The 20,331-nt window shown below is 36.6% G+C and overlaps 1 protein-coding gene and 1 long non-coding RNA gene across 2 annotated transcripts in view; one reads left to right on the forward strand and one right to left on the reverse strand.

The window, feature by feature from the left end:
- Positions 1-20,331, reverse strand: part of LOC102696272 (protein tyrosine phosphatase receptor type N) — a 149,673-nt gene that overhangs the window by 21,098 nt on the left and 108,244 nt on the right. The window contains exon 13 of the mRNA XM_006636797.3: positions 2,911-3,120. Coding sequence (XP_006636860.1) covers positions 2,911-3,120 — 210 coding nt within the window. The remainder of the gene's footprint in view (positions 1-2,910; positions 3,121-20,331) is intronic.
- LOC107078847 (uncharacterized) lies at positions 7,342-10,969 on the forward strand. Its single transcript, XR_001479814.2, has 2 exons — positions 7,342-7,658; positions 9,497-10,969. It is a non-coding gene; the product is annotated as an uncharacterized lncRNA (long non-coding RNA).

Here is a 20,331-nt window from a genome sequence, read left to right on the forward strand (position 1 = left end):
ATTGTTATTGTAAGAAGCAGAGTACAAAATTAAACAACTGCAGACAAACAAATATTGACTGTTCACTTGCTGCTGTAATGTAGTCCCTCCCCTGTGGTATTTAACTCAAGAGTTCTATTTGCCTTGTCAGAATTCTCTGTCAATGAAGCTCACATTCACAATTTACCCAAAATTAACCTAAAAATTATATTAAAAAAATTAAAAATGTATGACTTCCCCACACTATAAATGCCAGCATTGTGCAGCATAAGTACTACAAAATGTACGTTTCTTCACTTCTAATCTCGTGTTCATAAAAGCGCAGGCCCTCATAAATGTACCATACAAATGTGTGGTTACAGTGTTCTATATTTAATGCCAAGAAGGTAAACCACCGTGGCTGTAGAGACCATACAGAGGAAGCTATTGTACCCAACATGGTGAGCAGATGGATTTCCACATTTCTTCCTCTTCAGAACAGTGCTTCACATTTTTTTTAAAGTCTATACATTTTTGTTCTTTCCATTAGCTAATGGATCTTGTTTTTCTCTAAACTTATCATGAGATAGGATGACATGGAATCTTCATAACTGAAAACCCAAAATGATTTTTTTCACAGCATAGGCTCCTGTTTATTCCCTTTCTAATGCTATTTACTGCTGTTGTCTCATCTTACTGTTTCCTTACTGCCAAAATACAGGATAAAATAATGCACCATGATGCTCCACAATGCATTACATTCAAAGAAACACAGAACTGTGAAATTACATGCGGTAACACAGGACAGTCAAAGTTTCTACTTTTAGCACATCTAATCCTTGAGCTGGGGATTGATAAAACTCTTAATTCTGTAAAAGTCTTCAAATCCAGAAGATGTTATACAATTTGATTTTTATGGGAACAGTATACTACTATGCTAAAAAAAAAGTCAAATGCCTCCACTAAAAAACAACTCTTTTAAATTTGCAATATTGAGTAGATTCAGTTCAATGGTTATTAAAATTGCTATATGCAGTTGCAGATAGAAGTTTAAACACTTCGCATCTGAAACCAGGATATTTGCTAATTTATTACACCTAACAATGTACAATTACCAGTGATGCTTCTTATGAGAAATGTACTGAACAGTCTAGAGTTATAGACATTAATATAGGACCTTTATATTATTATAAGTTTATTGCATTGAATACTTTATCTGTTGCTAAAAAAACTTGTTTAAATGGTTACAGCTTTATGTCATATAAGAGTATGGTGTTGTATATATTACATTTACATGGATCCTTGCATTATACCATCTGACACTAATTCTGTGTGATTGTACTGCTTCTCTTGATTATTATTTGCATAAATAATAATCCACGGTCTCCTCTATATATTGTAATTGTGTTTTATTTTGTGTATTCTTCTTATTTATTGTTGTTGTCATCCTGTAAAGCGCTTTGAGAAGCCACCTTTAAAGGCGCTATATAAAATAAAGTTTTTTATTATTATTATTATTATTATAAATAATTGTTCCATCAAATATATCCTTTGAAACAAGAAAATAGTTTCAGATCTAATTCTATAGCACATTGAAAATAAATTTGAACAGGTCAACTGGTCGATTAAAAACATCAATGATATGAAATTTGCACATCTCACTCATTGAGTGTTACTTATTTTTGCATCTTCAGGGTTTTCATGGAATAGCAAGCTTGCCTTGCCTGTTCTAGTTGCAACACCAATTAACTGCATTCTGGTCCCTTCTGAGTATGATCAGAAGTGGTTTTTACTGCAATAAAGTCACAAAATTCACATAGAACACACTCTCTATAATAAAAAAAGTCAGTTCATAAGCAATAAAAGAAATGGGTGTTAAATTTCTTCTTAACAACCATCAAATGGGTCTGAATAACACATTGGAATGAGTGTCTTGTAAAAAAACAATATCAAGTCATTGTTCCACAAAAGCACAGAAACGGTAACAGCCCTTTGTATGTTAATTTCATGTTTCATGATTAAATTTAAACCGAATTTAACAGCACAACATTTAATCTGCACTCCTAATGATTCATTCTTTGTTTTAGGGTCGATTTTACAAGTTCTTTGTGAACGTCTTTTATCATTCACCGCCCTAAATAACGCAAGCTCAGCCTTTGAAAAGGCTTCTCCAAGCTCACTGCAGGTGAGGTGTACAAGAGAAACAGCTCTGCAGAAGCTGGGAAAAAAAGCTGTGTGGATTCTTTTTATTACCCTCTGTCAATAAGTTGGCAGTATGCCGAAAGTTCACTTTACGCATCTTCTGAGCAGACAAATTTATTACAGAAAAGAAGGGAGGCATTCAAAATTAATCACAGGAGCAGTATGAGCAATGGTATTTATCAGTTACACGCAAACCTCATTAGATTTTTAACATGAATCACACTCATTGATAAAGGTCACAGTTTGCTGCGACAGTAGGAAGTAAGAGGTACTCAACACCCACTGGAAATGGAAGAGTGCCTTTTCTCTTGGCTCTTCATAGCTGCTTTATCTTGGGAGAATATTAAATTCACGAGGAATGACAACGCCCCAAAATCAAAGCGTGGCGAACTATTGTGGAGGGAATATTTGGCTTAACCCGCTTGGCTGAGGGCCGACCTCCTGGCCGTAGGACGAGGAGGCCAGGACCCCCCCAGCAAGGTAACCAAGGGGCAGCTGCAGAGGTGGAGTTGGGATGGAGGTGGGCTGCAAAAGTCACACGCGAGGGAGAGAGATCGCATTTGGTATTTATAGCATTCGGTGGGGGGAATGACGAAGGGAGTGATTGCTAGTCGCTGACAGCTGGGGATGATTGAGCATGGTTGTTGCCATCCCTCCCGAACTTGAGTTAAATAAACTCCATTTGGAGTCTGTGAGTGGCAGCTGGAGATCAATCTGAGCTGTCTGGCGTTGAACCCGAGTGCTAGGTACCTGATATTCGAAGTGGGTGTCGCTCCCACCTTCTGGTCCAAGCCCCAGCTTGCCTGCGTTGAGCTGGCGGGAGTGGTGTCTCAGGCAGGCAATGGTGAGCGCCGCAATGAGGATCCCACCCACGCAGGCCACCCCCACCAGGGTGAGGAACACCCAGCGTGAGGTGTCTCGGACCCGGGTGGCCTGAGGTACACCATGGCCATCGGCCCTCTGGGGAGATAACGCAACACACTTTCAGAACCAATACGCCAGATAACAAGCTTGGAGCTTCCTGGGGGAAATATAAGGAGATATGAAACTATAATCATTTCCTTTACCTTGACTGATTGCCTGTCTTTATAAGCTGTTGCAGTAAATCCTTAATAGTGGGATTGCTGGGAGCCTGTGGCATTTCACACATTTGATTTTATCGTCAATTCACAACATAAATTATGACTACACAGAGAATCTAGCAGAAGCACACAAGCTGCAATGGTCACTTTAATTTGTCATGAACAGAAATTAAAGGTGCGGAAATATAGCAATAGCAATGAACACATTCATGTTTGACAAAGAGATTACATCTGGAAATGTTACAGTACGAACAAAATGAATATTCTTTTAAGCCTGTTTGAAGAGACATACAGTAAAATGACTTAATATGCTGCAGTCAACAGGGTAAAAGCCCTCTGTGTTAACGTTTGCATGTTGTTTTACATTTTACATTCATTTGAAATGAAAGGGAGATTGATTGATTAGCACAAAGCAAACTTAGTCTAAATACAAGTAATAGGTTTATTCCATGCTGAAAAAAAAGAAGAAAGAACACAACGGCCGTGGAGCCTTCTTCAGGTGTGTCTAAATACATTTATACAGGTGCTTGATAACACCTACATACTGTCAAAATTGAAGTCACTGCTGCTATGGGCTTCAGATCCTTACTATGGCTTGTGTTTCCTTTGCAGAACATGGACTGTCAGAATTTCAGATCTTCCCTACATTTTCTGAGGATAATAATTTGATTCCCTGTGCTATGCCTCCTCTACATGCTAGATGGAGGGGACCCCCATTTCCTGTGCCGAACAGAAATCAGAAATCTTACTTATATGCGAATATAACATTGGCAACACAGCCTGTAGCGTTATGACTCCATCACTCCCAAAAGCCTGTACTGTAAATTCTCTTACAGAATTTTGTGTAGAGCAAATCTGAAATAAACCAATGAGGTCACTGCTTTTAGCTTTAATGTTTCAAAAATATCTGCCTACTTCATTCAAATAAAATAAAAAGCAGAAAGGTATAGCTGTTTTATGTTACACTCTGGGAAACACTTTATTTACGGTATTGGGTGCCACTCGATATAAAATGCAATGGAAGGAAAAGCTGTCTTGGAAATAAAATGTGAAGAAACGGAGGTGAAACTCCTTAATTTGGAAAGTCAATGAGGAAGAAATTCAAGCGGGGGTCATCGATTTTTATCCGCACGCTGTCCATATTGCTGTGAACGCCTGATGGACGGCATTTTGTTTGTGAATAAGACAGTGAGCTGTTTGGCGGGGGTCTGCCTCAGTATCTGCGAGACAGACATCCCCACAGGGCCTGCTGTCTGGATCCACAGGCACATGAGCACAGCCAGCCCATCCAGACAGAGCATGAGTCAGCACAGCGCAGGGCCACAGAAACAACGGCAAAACCATTCAGAGCAGATCCAGTGCTGTGCAAATTTATCACAAGACCATGTTCTTCCTGCAGTACAAAAAGCACTGCTGTGTCTGATACTTGATTGCTGTATTTTATTTTTGATTTATGTCACTTGCGCAGTTAGAAATGAGTTTTACATCCCCAAGCAATCACAAGCCCTATGGTACTGGAATACCAAAAAATGTGAAACTGTGCCTTCGTTTAGCTCAATAAGTGACAAATTCTAAGAAATGTGCATCTAACTGTATAGAAAAAATAAACTGACTAAATAATCAGACTAAACAAACCTTTCTCCACATTCAATTAATACGTTATGAATCCTTTACAATGGCTTGTTATGAACATCTTCACACTTCAGACTTCTTATCTGAGTGTCATTCATTTAGATTTAGTCCCTTTTTGCAGCGTTTCGAAGGTTCAAAAGTTCCATTTCTCACATTCTCTGAAGTAAAATTTTAAACAGGGTTTCCTAAATGTCACTACATTTCACATTCAACCACACAACCTTTCAGAGGCATCCTATGAATGAGTTATTAACCTTATTTGTTAGCTAATAAACATAGAAATTACTAGAGGACATTTCTTGTACCAGCAAAGTCAGAAAAGAAGCTTTGTTTTCATGTAATATATTGTCACTAGGTCTAGCATTATATCTATAATAACTACTTTCATAACATTAAAAAACTAATAAGAAACTAATATTCTACATCCAATGACAGTCTGCAACATTCATATCTGTACCTGCAGAAAATGCCATAGGGTGAGATTATATAAAGTACAAGAGTGAAGACTAAATATAAAATACAAAGATTTGATATGACAAACTTTGTGTGCAGTACTTAAACATCATAGCGTGTTTTAAAAGGAGAAAGGACAGAGATTTCCACAAAACCTAAGGAGCATTTGGCTTTGCTTGGCTAATGTACTTTACTTTTGTCATTCAAAGTAATACAGAAATCACTTTTATTGTTTAAGAAAGAGTTTTTTTTCAAGTACTTGGTATGACTAAATCAAACCCTGATGTTTAAAACACAAAAATAATTCAATTTCTCAAATAATTTTGTTACATCTTTGCAGTATCAGAGTCCTTATTTCTTCCACTTGGTCTTGTAGGACCAGATTTTTAGTCAGTATCAAATGACTAAATGTACAAAAAAAATACAGTATGAAGTACAAAAACACAGATTAATAAAACACCAAACAACTAACAAATATTGTTAAAATAGTAAACCTAATAAGTGAACTAAAATTGTTTCATGAAGTATTAAAACATTTTCAAATACATTTCCTTAAAATGAATGATAAAACATAAAGATTAAAAATGTAGTGGTAGTGCTATAATTGCTATTAAAAGGACATGAATTTCATTGACATTCTGGTAAACCCAACTTCCCTTAAATTCAACAGACTCATTGCTCTACTTTGAATGAACAAACTTAATTTCTACTCAATTGAATAACTCAGAAAAAAGTAATATGCTGAACTTGTGTGCTGATGTACAGTAATTGTCAACTGCTTTGTATCAAATACTACATTGTATTTTAAATAAACAGTTTTTAGTGCAAACTAAAAAAAGTGGCAGGCAAAAAGAGTCTTAGGGAGCCAGCCCTTCAAAAATGTAGTTTCTGACAGTTCTAGCTTGGCTTGACGGTTGATATTCATATAACAATTACAAGACCTTGGATTACAAATTTAGCTTTCAGAGTATTATCACACTCTCTGCTTTAGGAGCACTGTGATTTCTTGACAATTCAAAATTGCCTTGAATTTAAAAGATTCGTCTTTCAACTTTCCCGTGACCTGGGGATGGCGTGAGAGACTGATCTCAGGGTTTGTTAGTATGGAAAATGGTTTCAGAAGCTTCAGTTCCCCCTCAAAAAAAAAAAAATCAATTTCAGCTTGTAGAAAGCAGTTGGGTGGGTTTATATGCCGGTCTGATTCAATAACCTCTTTTATCTCCCATACGTTTAGCAGCAACAGCTGGGTCTGTCAACAGAGCTCCATGAAACGATATTAAGGAATGAATCCGGTGTGCTGGAAGTCCCTTCAAGTTTTTGGCTATGCAGATATCATTAAGATACCACCCGTCATACACAAACAGAGGGGAAAAAAGCTCAATAAAATGGCAGCAAAGTAAATTAAGAGGAAATATTTCCTTTTTAGATTAAAAGCGCGAGTTAAATCAGCTTTCGGTTCACTTTGGCCTCTGAAGAGCCCTGCTGAAACTCCGATTCAAGAGGCTAGAGGTTGCCCTTCCTCTCTCTTCGATGTCTTTTAGCGAGGGAAGAGGGCATCCCCCCCGCCAGGAGACTGTTTGTGTGGTCTGTTGGAATGTGCTGTGCTGTGGGGTGCTTGGTTAAGAGGCCGCTGGCCCCCTTTTGTCTTTGGCTGTTTCAGTAAACAAGGCAAGCATCATCAATGACTAATTAGCGAGCTGGTGTTCACCACAAAGGAGAGCAACAAAACACAGCCTTGATTTACTCCCGCAAATTAGCAAAAGCCACTTCCCTGCCGCCTTGCTTAATTACTGCATGTAAACGATTAAGGAAAATCCCACTGGTGAGTTAATGAGGGCCGCCTTTTTCTCTGGTGCTGTCACCCAGGGCCAGCGAACACAATGAAGTCTAAAGGAGCTGCACGAGAGAAGGGGAGGGACAGGGGGGGCGCTAGGATTTTACCCTCGAGTCCCCCCCTTTGCATGTTGACGTTGCTGTGGTAACTGGGCACCAACGTGGGGGCCAGTTCCTCACCTCAGCAGGGGCGCGGGAGAATGCACCCCGCTGTTGCCACGGTAACAGCAAAATGCTAGACGTAATCCCCATTGGGAGGAGGCTGGAGAAGGCAGCTTGCCCTCAAGGAGGGAAAAAAAAAAAAAGACAAAAAACATCAGCCTGCCTCCGCACTGGTATACCGTCTCTGCCTCTCTCATACCTTATGCATGTCAAAATAACCTTTCTGGATTTTCTTTTTCTCCCTTTTGATTTTTTTTGTAACGCTCATGAAAGGCTGTGGACTGGAAGCTGGCAAAACCTTTTATCTCCCCGCAATATAAGCGCAGCAGGGAATACGTGAGTGTCTCCGCCGTTCCCCCGTCAAATTGCCTCAACCTGGCTGAATCACCTCTAAAAGAGAAGGAGATGTGGTCTCCTTGTGCTTCAAGACTGGCTGCTCGTCTAACGACCTTCAAACTCATTTCACCTGGGGGCTTAAACCAGAGTGTTTGTCTTTCTTTCGTCCAAAGAAAAGTGAATTACACCACTGTATCACATGGCTGCTGTGAACTTTCAGCACATACACTGAAAGGTCTCCAAAGTTCTACTGTTTTATTCTTGGAAGACAGTAAGATACAGTGTATATTCTATTTAGTGCTGGCACATGAAATTGCATCTTTTCAGGCTTCTCTCCCAATGTAAGCAATCTATGGGAATTAAATTAATTCAAAAAGAGATTGGTGTGGTGATGTCTGTAATGTGTTGAAAGATGTTTGTACATACAACAGCTTAAAACTTTACATTTCTACTCATACTGTGGGCTAAAAGATCATGAATCGCAGAAATAAAATGCAGTGTTTTATGCTGTGATCTATTTATTTTAAGGTTGAACCTTTAGGATGAGAACAATTTCAACCAATATTACAAATAGTGTAATTAACATGATGTGAATACAGTGGACAGCAAGATAAAAAAAAACAGGAATAAAAGCTTGTTGATTTAAAATAGAACGGTTAACCTGTTGGTCAGCTGGAAATGTATGACAATATAGGGTGCTATCCTAATTTAAGACAAAGTGTTAATAATAATTGAAACCAAATAGATTTGTTTGATATTATTAAAAATTCAACCTGAAAGAAAATAACAAATTATCAAAAGAACCTCCATTTAAGATATTTTACTTTACAAATTTAAGAATTACTGCTTCTCTTACTTAAACACAATAACAGTACTACACAATAACATGTTTCTCTTATTTTCTAAATGTAAATGCAGGGTCTAATGACTGTTACACTAGACAATCAAGCAAAATCTATTAAAAATCTGTGAAGCCTTTATTTGTTTCTTTTTAGTTCTAGCACTTTATTGCTTTTGCTGGTCACTAAAAGATTAGACAAATTATATTTCATTTCTTCAAACGAGAGTCACAAGCATTCACAGAAAAGATACACTGTATCTATTTTATAGAATACTTCATAGGAGTGAGAATAAATATACTGAATCTTAAAAAAAATCACACCAATGAAAAATAATGGTATTATATTTTAAGATGAAAACCGTCAAAAGTGTGATACATTCTACCTAATACAGAGAGCTACAGGCTCCAGGCACTTTCCGGTCTCAGTATAAATGCAAATTCTTTTGGGACAATAAATGCGCTGTGAGAGATAGTGTCCCATACCAGCTTTACTTTCTAAAAAAATAATTTCAGAGTTACAATTATTCAACAAAATATCCAAACGTTATTTCGAATACTGCATGTCTATGGCAAAGGGGTTGAGGGAGTATGGAACAAGCTGCCCAGACATGTTGTTCAAGCCGATACCCTGGTTTCTTTCAAGAAAGGGCTGGATGAGATTAACTCTCAGATCAATTAACTTCTAACTGAAGCCGAATTTCTTGATTTTGTGAAAAAACTAGCAATTAAAAACTGACAGAAAAGGGGCTCATGGACAGAGCACGTTTTCTTGCTCGAAGGTGTAATTTGTTTTCCTTTCGAAATATCTAAAACACATTCAAGTTTCCCAAAATGGCAAAATTGACCTTCTCCACACATACACTGTTTGTTGCGAAATGTTAAGAGTCACTTTAAGAAAAGGCTGAACAAATATACAGTACCATGGAGGTGTACCACACATACCTTGAGATGCGCATGCTGTATATCAAACTCCAAGTACTGTCTATCTATCTTACAGGCACTGCACTCTACAAAACAGTGAAGATCAGAAATACAGAAGATGTGGGCCTACATGTTGGAAGAAAGTTTCGTGAAGCCAAGACGCAGCTGGGTCTGCTTATTTCAGCCAGCAGCGTCAGCAATCAGGCTTGCTGCTCTGGCATGCTGAGTTGTGGCCGTGAACTCACTGTCCTTCTCTCTCTCACATTGAGCCTAATTGTGAGCCAGTGGCATGCAGGCAGAGCAGGCCCTGTGTGATCTGGTAGAGAAGAGAGGGGTGATCGGGCATTGGAGTCTGCTTTGAAAAGGGGCCCCCACAGGGTAACTGACAGCCGTTTAGACGGGAAGGCCACAGATATTTAGGAAAAAGAAAAGAAGAAGAAAAAAAAAATGAGCTTAATTTGGACAAAAGGCCAGGCAAGGAGCCTGGGACCTCTGTAAGCCTGCTGACTGAAATAAAGGCTAGGGCTAGAGGGCTCTTCTCTGACAGATACCCAGTGACTGCTAAAGGTCAAAAGGTCAGGTCCACCTTCCCACAAACCACAAGCCTGCACAAATTTAACTTCATTCCCCTGTTCTGAAAAAAATATTCGAGTACATCGAAGAATGTTAAGAATTATTACGAAGAGGTGGGAATGTATCAAAATACCAATGAAAAATATGGAGTGACATTTAAATTGCAGAACTGGGAAATAAAGATTTCTATATACTGTATATGTTTTATAAAAATACATTTTCTTAGATTCTTAAATATACATATATTACACTGGAAAAGTGCATTTACACTTAATCAGATGGTATTATATTAATGTAAAAGGAGAGCCTGAGCATGCACTTGTAATTGTCCCTATACTAAGCCAACAAGTTAAAAATCTGTTCTTATTTGTGCAGTGTTTTATCTTTAAGTACCAGAAATGAATTAAGTGTATATAAACATCCAATGACACTGCTTGTTGACATACCCCTATGAATTTTCTCCACTTCTGCTAGAATATGTCCTGCCCACATTTACAGTACACTAGGAAATACTTCCGCTATAGTACTATTGTCTTCAAGTATATCTTGAAATATGTATGGTAGCATTTATAGTGCAATAATAAACTAAAATGCATCTTACTGTAATTGCACTTAATGAGAAGTACCACTTGAAATTATTGGATCTATTAGAGTATTTTATGGAAGAAGGCAATACAGTTTAGAAAGTCCCAGCAATGTAGAGATGGAAAAATATTTAGGACATTACTATTATACCAAGGTCTTCTAGTTTTCTGGACTCCCCACAGAGCACATTTGGGCCATATAATATGTGTCAGATCCTTGCAATGGTACACTAACACAATTATTACAGCAACGCCAACATTTAGATTGTGTGCCTAGAACAAGCACTGTTAATGCTGTCAGCTGCAAATATTAGTATCAATTGTTCATATTTGCCTGAATGTAAACAATATTCTAAGATATACTTCTGCAACAATAAATACTTGAAACGTAATACAGTAATCTTGTTTTCCAAGATGAATTTGGTCCTCAAAAACTGCTTGTAAGGTGAACACTTGCATAATGGAAATTAAATTCACATTACTTCCCATATTATAATGTTCAAATGGTTCCAGAACTCACAAATTGCTCCCTAAAACACCAAAACTTCACCTTAATACAGCACCTAAAAATGCAAACAATAACAATATTCCTGGTAAATTATTTGAATATCCTTAATGTCATATGATGATGTATAAACAATAGGTAGGAAAACAATAAAACTCATTTATGGTACAGTACAGCTGTTATGTCGTTACAAATACATAAACATTACGTACTCTCCTGTACTATATGCATTTAAAGGAGAACTACAGTCCCAGTTTCTCAGATCGGTTATAAACTCTTGGTAACAAAATAAATGAATTGATGGTATTGCAAAATTTGACAAATTCTGAATTATGCTCAAAATCGTGAAATCGTGAAAGTACCGTGTGGTACTGTACTGTGGTTGCCATGTTATCACAAACCACTGGTCTCACCAAGAGCCAGAACAAGAGTTTGTGAGAACTTAACTTTAAGCCCTTCCCACTCACTAGTCACTGTAAGGACTAATGTAATGCGATGTACAAGCAAGTAAGTGGTACAGCATATATTACAGAGTTAACAATTAGTATTTGTCAGCAAACCCGTCTCAAAGTCAAGAGTAATATTTCTATTGGAATATAAGAGATGTATTCACGAGCCTACTTGTTTACAATGTAATTGGGCTGGTTCACATCACCAGAAATCTTGTTGCCTTGTTCTGCAACGCAGACAATGACAGCAATACGATCACGCACATACCGTACCTGAAACCTTTATCTATTTTGTGATGGAAATTGGAGGTTTTACACATTACTGTGACCCTTTTACTTTCAGTGCGGTTTGAAATGCAGTCGTCAGTTCTGATTCTTTCTAACCCCAAAATATAAAAAATAGCACTGCAGGTCCCCTCTAGCGCACGTAAGACTTTTATTCTAAAAAAGTTCAAATGGAATCAAAATCAAAAGTAAATTCCTCATTAGAGAAGATGTGAGAAAAGAAGAATTTTGGCAATGTCTGGCTCATAAGCGTGAAAACTTGCTTGTTAAATGAAAAAAAAGGTAGGAATTACTACATCTTGTATAAACAAAAAATCATATAGCTTTTTCTCATATAGGGAAATATAGGTGGGTCTTAAGATGGCACCACTACTCACAATTCTCATGTGAGCACAAATACATTTCTTTAGAATTCGAAGAATAAAGTGAGTCACTATGTCATTAATGCAAAATCATTTTAGTATGTGTTTGCATAATTCTGAATGAATGGCTTGTCAAATTTGTAACCCACGGGGATAATGAGAGGGTGTGAAAAATGTAGCCAGATAGTGAAATGGCAAAAAAGTAAAAACAGCCAAAAATATTTTGTGAAAGTCTCCATTAGCCAGCAACCCGGAGCACAGCGAAAGGAAAACTGCGGCAAACATGGAATAAAAGTTGGGGTTGATAATGTCGTTTTCATGAGAGCACCAGAAGAAGTGAAAATATCTTCTCAGGATGACTGGAGAGGCTCGTCAGTTGCTCAGACACCCATACCCCTGCTTCTTTGTCCAAACCCAGCTAGTCAGTCACATAATCAAGGTCACTTTAATATAATATCCTCTGGCCTCCCCATGGTCAAACCAAAGGGCACTGGCTATTTACAATTAACAATGCAGAAGGGCAGAAACTCTGGTTTCTAGTTCCCAACGCCACCCATAAATCTCTTGCAACAATAGGCTTGCTATGAGAGCAAGTGTGCACCAGCATTATTGTCTAAGACTACCATCTCAATGTTAAATGCATCCCTAAAGTTCTTCAAATATGTCCTCAGAGAAATAAAGGAAAAACGTTCATATGTAACCGCAGTCATAACTTTCTGCAGAAAATGTGGATATGTAAAGTTTCCGAGGCCACACTGACGTGTAAACAGGAAAACCTTCAAAGGCTTGCACAGGTTTATGTAATATATATATATTGCACATAATGTCTCATTGCTAGAGGTGTTGTATCAATAACCACAAAAATTAATAATACTGTATGTGAGGGAGGAAATGGAAAAGCAGAACAAATAGAACTTCCTTTTTAACAAGAGGTGAAAAGGAAGGAAAAGTACTTTTAATATAACAGTTGTGCCGGGTAATAATTCTATTTTGTAGATTGGATTTTGCTTGAACATGTTGTACTTTAATTTTATCTTAGATTTTACCACTTTAAATCCCAACTCTCATTAATTTCACTGAATTACTGACAGTTAACAGTTATAGCTACTATACATTATAAACTTTCATTCTAATTCCAGCCTCCATTCATATTTACCCTCAGTTTCTATAATCATCCGATTTTTGTAATAATAAGGATTTTTTCGTATATGCAGCATGTCCACTTTAGAAAATGGTGTACACATCAGTAATATCAGGAATAGTTTTTTTTTCTTATATGCACGTTTTTGAAAATGCCTAAATATCTGATGTCACCAAATATTGGTGGAGTGCGATGATTTAACTGAATTTGCAAAGAGATCTCGGGCCTGCCTCTTCAAGAAACAACCATTGATGTCTGGCCCTTGTGTAGCTTGTGAATAGGCCTGGAAGAATGGCTCAGAGCATGAAGGGCACCATCTGCATTTCAATGGAGATAAAGAGCGACAGAGGGGGTGCACTCAGTCAATCCCATCAACAAATCTATCTTGCCTTCAGCCCAACATATTTACAAACCACGCTGTACCCTTTCCACTGTCTCCATTTTCTATTTTAACCTCATTTTCCTTGAACTCTTTCTGTACAACGTTACTTCACTTCGTCTGTAGTGGTAACACCTGGCTGTTATTTATTTGTTAGGATGTGTGTTATTGGTTTTGTGGTTTGTATATTCTTTGCACATAAGGTACTATTTAATTACATTCATAAATTAGACTTGAAGACATTGACAACATTATAGTGGCTAATGGGAACAAATCTTCCATGTAGTAATTTCATTGTATTTAATCTCCAATTCATTGCTTAGCTATTTAATTTATGCCCAAAATGTGTCTTTATTTGTATGTATTCTAGTCATCCTTTTATTGATACTACAGGGAACTGCAGTCATAATTTCAGTTGTGCCTATATTACCACTGCATTTAATTAATACATTGCAGTTTTATATTTACATTGTTAATATCTTCAAGTCTCTACATGGTATACCAGGAGAGCCCAACTTTTATCAGAAAAGTGAAGAATTTGATTAAACAGGTGGGGGTCATGTGTTTAAGTTTTGGATATACAAAGCAATACTGTGAGAAAATAACCTGAAAAATACAGTGTTTATTAGGACAGTACAATGCCAAGTTTGGTACAAACACCTGACATGTGTCCATGAGTTATTCTCTTGACTCTTGAGTTTGGAAGAATGACCTTTTATTAATGAGAAGAACTGTTATATAAGCACTATAAATTTGTACATTGTGACTTTGAATATTAAATTCATACATGACCTCTGAAATAGTTTACAAACTTCCTACCATACCTCTCTCAGATACACATTATTAAAGACAGTTTCAAAAGGAGCTGTTATGCTCCTGAAATATTGTAGATATAAGGAGAGCAAAGAGGAATCAAAGATTTTGAAAGAGGAGTAGTAGTTACACAAATTGGAATTATCTTAAAAATGTTTACATATAATTTGAAAGCAGTTTCTCAGTTTTGTTGTGAAATAAGTACCTGTTTTATCGTCTGTACGAAATTTAAAAGGCCCGAAGGTAGATGTGAATTTTGTGGAATGAGTGTTAGAGAGAAAATGCTCATTAAAATGATATTTATCCTCCCATATTTTTAAAGTCTGAAATAAGATGGGATGACTAATATACACTTTAAAATTCTGGAAGAGAATCAATGTGATCAAGGTCAGATCAATTAATTAATGTGTGTGAACGCAGGAGGACCATCACAGAGGTAATGTTATTCCAAAGGAAATTTCTAGTTTCTTTGTGGTAGTTTTTCTTTTTCTTTTTTTAAGACATAACAACTAGAACAAATGCAGTGATAGTGTTTAAAAAATGATTATTAAGTGAAATAGGTACAAAAAGTAACAAAGCACAGAGCATAAGGCTAACCATTAATTTTTAATTTGCTATATAAGAATTATTAATGGGAATGGAAGAGCTGACCCATCAGCTTACTAAGCATCACTTTATCAATAATTGGAATATGACTAGTTAATTAATTATTGTCTTATTGCTGTTATTACTATAAATTTTGATAACACAAAAGGCAGAAAGTGTTAAAAGTAGGGTGCCTGTGTTCAAAATGTCAATGTAAACAGAGAAGAGATGATATTACAAGTGGAAAAAAGAGCAACCACGTTCTTTAAAAAGTTAAAGTAATTGCGACAAAGGGAAACCTCACAAAGAGCTAATTCTGTTAAAGTGTGCTTCAGAATGATACTATCTATACTGGCTGCGACCATCCGATAAAAGCTTTCTGGCTCTTCATCTTGCTCTGGAACATTGTTTTGTTATAGCAGTGCTCGTGTGCAAATCAGTTTAAGTCCAAAACCTCCTGAACATTTAATTTTATGGTGGTTTCTGATGTGAGATACATGTAACCAGATTTACAACCCTTAACCCTCTCTGAGCACAAACCCACAGTCGCTGTAACCCTTGAAAACGTCACGCTGCACCAGAAACATGAAAGGAAATGAATCATGTTAAGATTAAGCCATTACAACTGAAAATGCTAAAGTTCTAAATTCTTTAGTATTTTAATCAAATGGCCCGTGTTCTGATTCACATTGTTTGCTTGACACTCTGTTCCATACAGTTCCCATTTCAGCTCCCAGTTAGATCTAAACAACAGCTATATCACCCTTTCCAAAGCACAGTAACATTTGTTTCTGAAAAAAGAACACACTTTAAGATTTTGAAAGCCGACAGAATATTCTTCTCTAATTGAATTGCTGTTTTCACCGGGGTTAAACATTCTCATGGTAACTGTGTGTCCTTGATTAAAATGTCTCTGATTAAAAAGGTATCCGAAGGACAAATTGACAAGGTTCACAGGGGAGACAAGTTAGAAACATGTCAAGACTTCTACGAGCAAAACACTGTACATTTAGCCAGTGCAATAATATAATTCCAGACTCATAAGTCCATTGTTTTGGTATATACAGTTAGCATTGCAAAATGAAATACTAAATAAGGAAAATGTATCACATGAAATGCAGCAAGATATGTATTAACTTCATTTTTAATGTCATAAAACCTATTAACTGTAATCAACTCAAACATTTTTGATTTATGAATTATCATCTGCCCTATCTTTGAAAACTCTATTATGGTTACAAGCACTTCATCCAAGTCACCTATCTACCTCATTTCTATAATGCATAAAAATCTCCCAATAAAATTTAAATTTTTGCAAAAAACAGCTGTAAAATAATGCAAATCTACCTTTCAAAATATTTTGTTTCCTTTTAAACAAGTCTGTTATTTCTGAAAATCTTTCCCAGATATATGAGCATTCAGTCATACATGAAGAAATGAGAATATGCAATACCAGACACCTGATAAAATCAGCCCTCATCTATTGCAAGAGTCGAAACTAAAATCATTGGATGATATCTTTAAATATGAATGTCTTAGCAGTGGGATAAATTGTAAAAACACTACTTTCTGTAAACAAAACATGCAATACATTTTCTGAACTGTGCTTTCAGTTCCAATTTGAAGAAAAGGTCAGCAATACACAGAAGCATGGGTGTTTACTGTATGTATCACACACACTTATGGAGAAAAACAATTTTAGTACAGAGTATAGTAATAAGAATTTTTGAATAAAGCAATTTAGAGTTCACAGGATCCATAAGAAAGAAAGCAGAAAAATGCCCGTGATTTAAGAGGCTTTTTTGTTAGAGTAATATTCTATGGTCTGATGTCACACATTTCAAAAGCAGGAGGGGTAGTCAGACGCGTTTCCTACACTGACCAAAGCGACATATATTGCATCACTAATAGCTAAATGACGGGGCTTGGTAACCAGGGAAACATCTTAACCTGACGTCAGCAGGATAGTAAAGTAACAGGTAGAAAGGAAGTAAGTTCTGCGTACATTTAAGCTATGTAGAGAACATTCTCTGTGTGGCATCTTTTAAATATAGGACAGCATAGCTTTCCTTCAAAAATTAAACAGGAACAATACACAATCATTTTTATTTAAAATTAATAAATGGTTCACTACTTAAAATAGTGAACCATGAGACACTAAAAATCAAAGACTTGGCTATAATTTAGAAAGGCGTTCCTATTTGAATAAATCACTCATCTATGTCACAGAATCCCGCAATTTCCATTTTCAAAAGGCTATATTTACTCTGCAGTTTTAGGCGGATAATTTATATAATTAATTTACATGATTGCATGCACCTATTGCGGAACAGTGCTCTCCCCAACACACTTGGTCTCTGAATTTATCTGAACGTCCGGAGGGCAGAATAAAATATTGCTATCACCTGCATCTGTATATTCCAGAACAGTGAAGCTCTCTCCGACCAGTCAAAAAGCTCCACATGGTGAAAAGCCTATACTTGGAGGTGCCCTAAAGGCTCGAGGTTAAAATCCACTGTATAAATACAGCAAAACTAGCCAAGTGCAAACAGGATTGGTTGGGACTGATTACCTGACGTGTCTCCTCTGCTCATTGCAGGCAGTGGTGCCTTTTGCGAGATGATCATCTGCATATCTGGGTGTCTGAATGCGATCAGTCATGGCTGTGTTAAACCTCAACCCTACAGGAAAGGCGTACATTTTGCACCCTGGGTGCACAGTGAGCAAAACTAGATGGTTTCACAAAGCTTATTTTAATGGAAAAGCCAGCTTCATCTCTCTCTGAGGGTGAGACAGGGCACTGAGCTAGTACCAACAACTGGGGAAGTTTAATTTGAAAGAAAGTCCTAATCGTTGTTTTTTTTTTCAGGATCACCTTAATTGCAAAGCCGGCCTCTGTATGAAATATTTGTATTAGCAGCTCCACAAGATTATGGGTGCATGGGCATAAACATTTCGCAGGAAGATACAGATTAGCTTGAGGAGCAGGGTAAAAGGAAACAGCAAGCCGAGTTTTTTGTTAGTGGCCACAGGTAGATTAGGGAAATAGGGAAAACACAGATTTCTCTATGAAAGACTCAAATTATTACAATTTGTTCTTAGACCATGGAGATTTTGAAAATATCCACCACTATATTGCTAAACGGTAGACAGCTCTTGAGAAGTGAGCAAATCGGTGGACATACAGAGGGGTTTAGTTCCTTAATTATTTTTTTTTTCGTGAGGTAGCCTTTTCTCTTATTTTCTCCCAAACCCTATGGCACCCACAAGTTTTTTAGTTGTCAAGATTTGTTAGGTTATCTGCAAAAAGGCTGGGAATGAAAGAACTGAAAGTAAATGTGCATTGGAGTTCGTACTATTTAAATAAAAAAGCAGCCATATTAAAGAAATCTCTGTTTCTGTATCATGGGACAGGCTCCGGGTTATTGCACCAATTACGAAGAATAAATGACTTTCTTAAAATGGATAGATGGATAACTAAAAACTGCACATGAGATTCCTGAGTTTCTGAGTTTTAAATTTTAATGCCTTCATCTTCCTTAGATCATTTAGACCTTTCTAATATGTACTGTTCTGTGGTATTTTGAGTTGAGCTGTATTATGAAATGGAACTAAATATTTGGGTAACTGTTCATGACATTCTGTACCTGCTTTGTCTCTCTTAACTGAATCTGTGGTCTTCTGACACTGCACTAAATTATAGTATGAGGACAACCAATAATCAAATCAGGAAATATAATTTCCCTTTTATTTTTGTCAAATATTTAAATAAACTGAAAGATGTAATTTTGTGGTTAGCAATTTCTAAATAGGATGGAGTTACGTCGATATTTGCAAGAATTTTCAACTTTTTTAAATAGTCCAGTATAAACAATTTCGTTAGCATTTTATCTTTCTATGTAGTGGAATATATTCAGGGTATACACAACCTCCTCTGCAAACTCATGTCACACTTCATCTCTGGTGAAAAGAGCTTTGTGTTGGGTTACTGCTGGATGTTTGTCAGGTTTGGAAGGGAATTCAAATGTAAGCTTAAAACCACCATTTTCATTTACACAGAACTAGAACAAGGGAAAAAAAGTCCTCACAAAGCACAGATCTCCCATCCCATTCGACACCATGAGCAACAACAACTGATTACTTTATGTGATCGCAAACACGGGCATTACACCATACAATGCGGAACAAGAACATTCAGAAATCTTCAAATCCAGTGGGCATTCAACATCACTACAATGAAGGAGAAAGGGATTTGGGCACATTTGTAGTGAAACACTAAAAATGGATGATAAATGCAGAGCAAACTCCAGAATGAAAGGATAGTTTTTATGTGATGATGACAAACTGAAACGCATTTCTCTCCGTGAAAAAAAGTCTGAACAGACATTTTATGACCACAGAAATAGTAATAGCAGAGAGAAAAAAAAAGCAGCTCTATTAAACCAGAATTTAGATGCGATTAAACCCACCATCCTGAATAGGGCCAAATATTGCTAATTCAGTTATAAAACACAGGGAAACAAATCTGTCCAGGACATTTCTTTATTACAATTATATGATGGGGTATAGCAATTAATTACAAACACTATTAGTGGACAGACATTTTCATTTAATAATTCCATTTAAATTCTGGATAATTTTTCCCACACCTGAATACAGTATATACTGTATGTATAATGAAATATAATATACACAAAGCTATTATGTATAATATACACACAGATGTGTGCATGTTAACCATCCCTCAAGTAGCTTGATGTCAGAGCAAAGATGGATGCAATATTATCTTCATTGTTTGTTGCTTCCAGTACCTATATTAAAGTATTTTGGATCATTTGAGATCCGTTATTACCATTTTTACATCTACTATATAAGGGTGTGATCTACCACATAATTACAGCTGATAAAATCTCACTGTATGTTTATTCTGTATCCACTCACACATACTGTACATTTTTGATGCTGTTTATCTGGTATCTGCATTACATATACATTATTTTTAACAAATAATTTGTCTTAACAGGCAAACATTAAATGCTACATGAAAGATAAAATAAAAATAATGGTATAATAACTTAAAGTAAAATCAGCTTTCCCTGGTCTTCATTTGGGATCTCATATTTAGCATGTGTAATGTCTCAAGGTGATTTCAAAGTTCTTATTTTTTCCCTATATTTACTTTTCGTAAAACAACAAAGCATTCTTGAAAAAATAGTGTCTAAAATGTTTACAGAT

This window comes from Lepisosteus oculatus, chromosome 12 (assembly GCF_040954835.1).
Source record: "Lepisosteus oculatus isolate fLepOcu1 chromosome 12, fLepOcu1.hap2, whole genome shotgun sequence".
Classification (NCBI taxonomy): domain Eukaryota; kingdom Metazoa; phylum Chordata; class Actinopteri; order Semionotiformes; family Lepisosteidae; genus Lepisosteus; species Lepisosteus oculatus.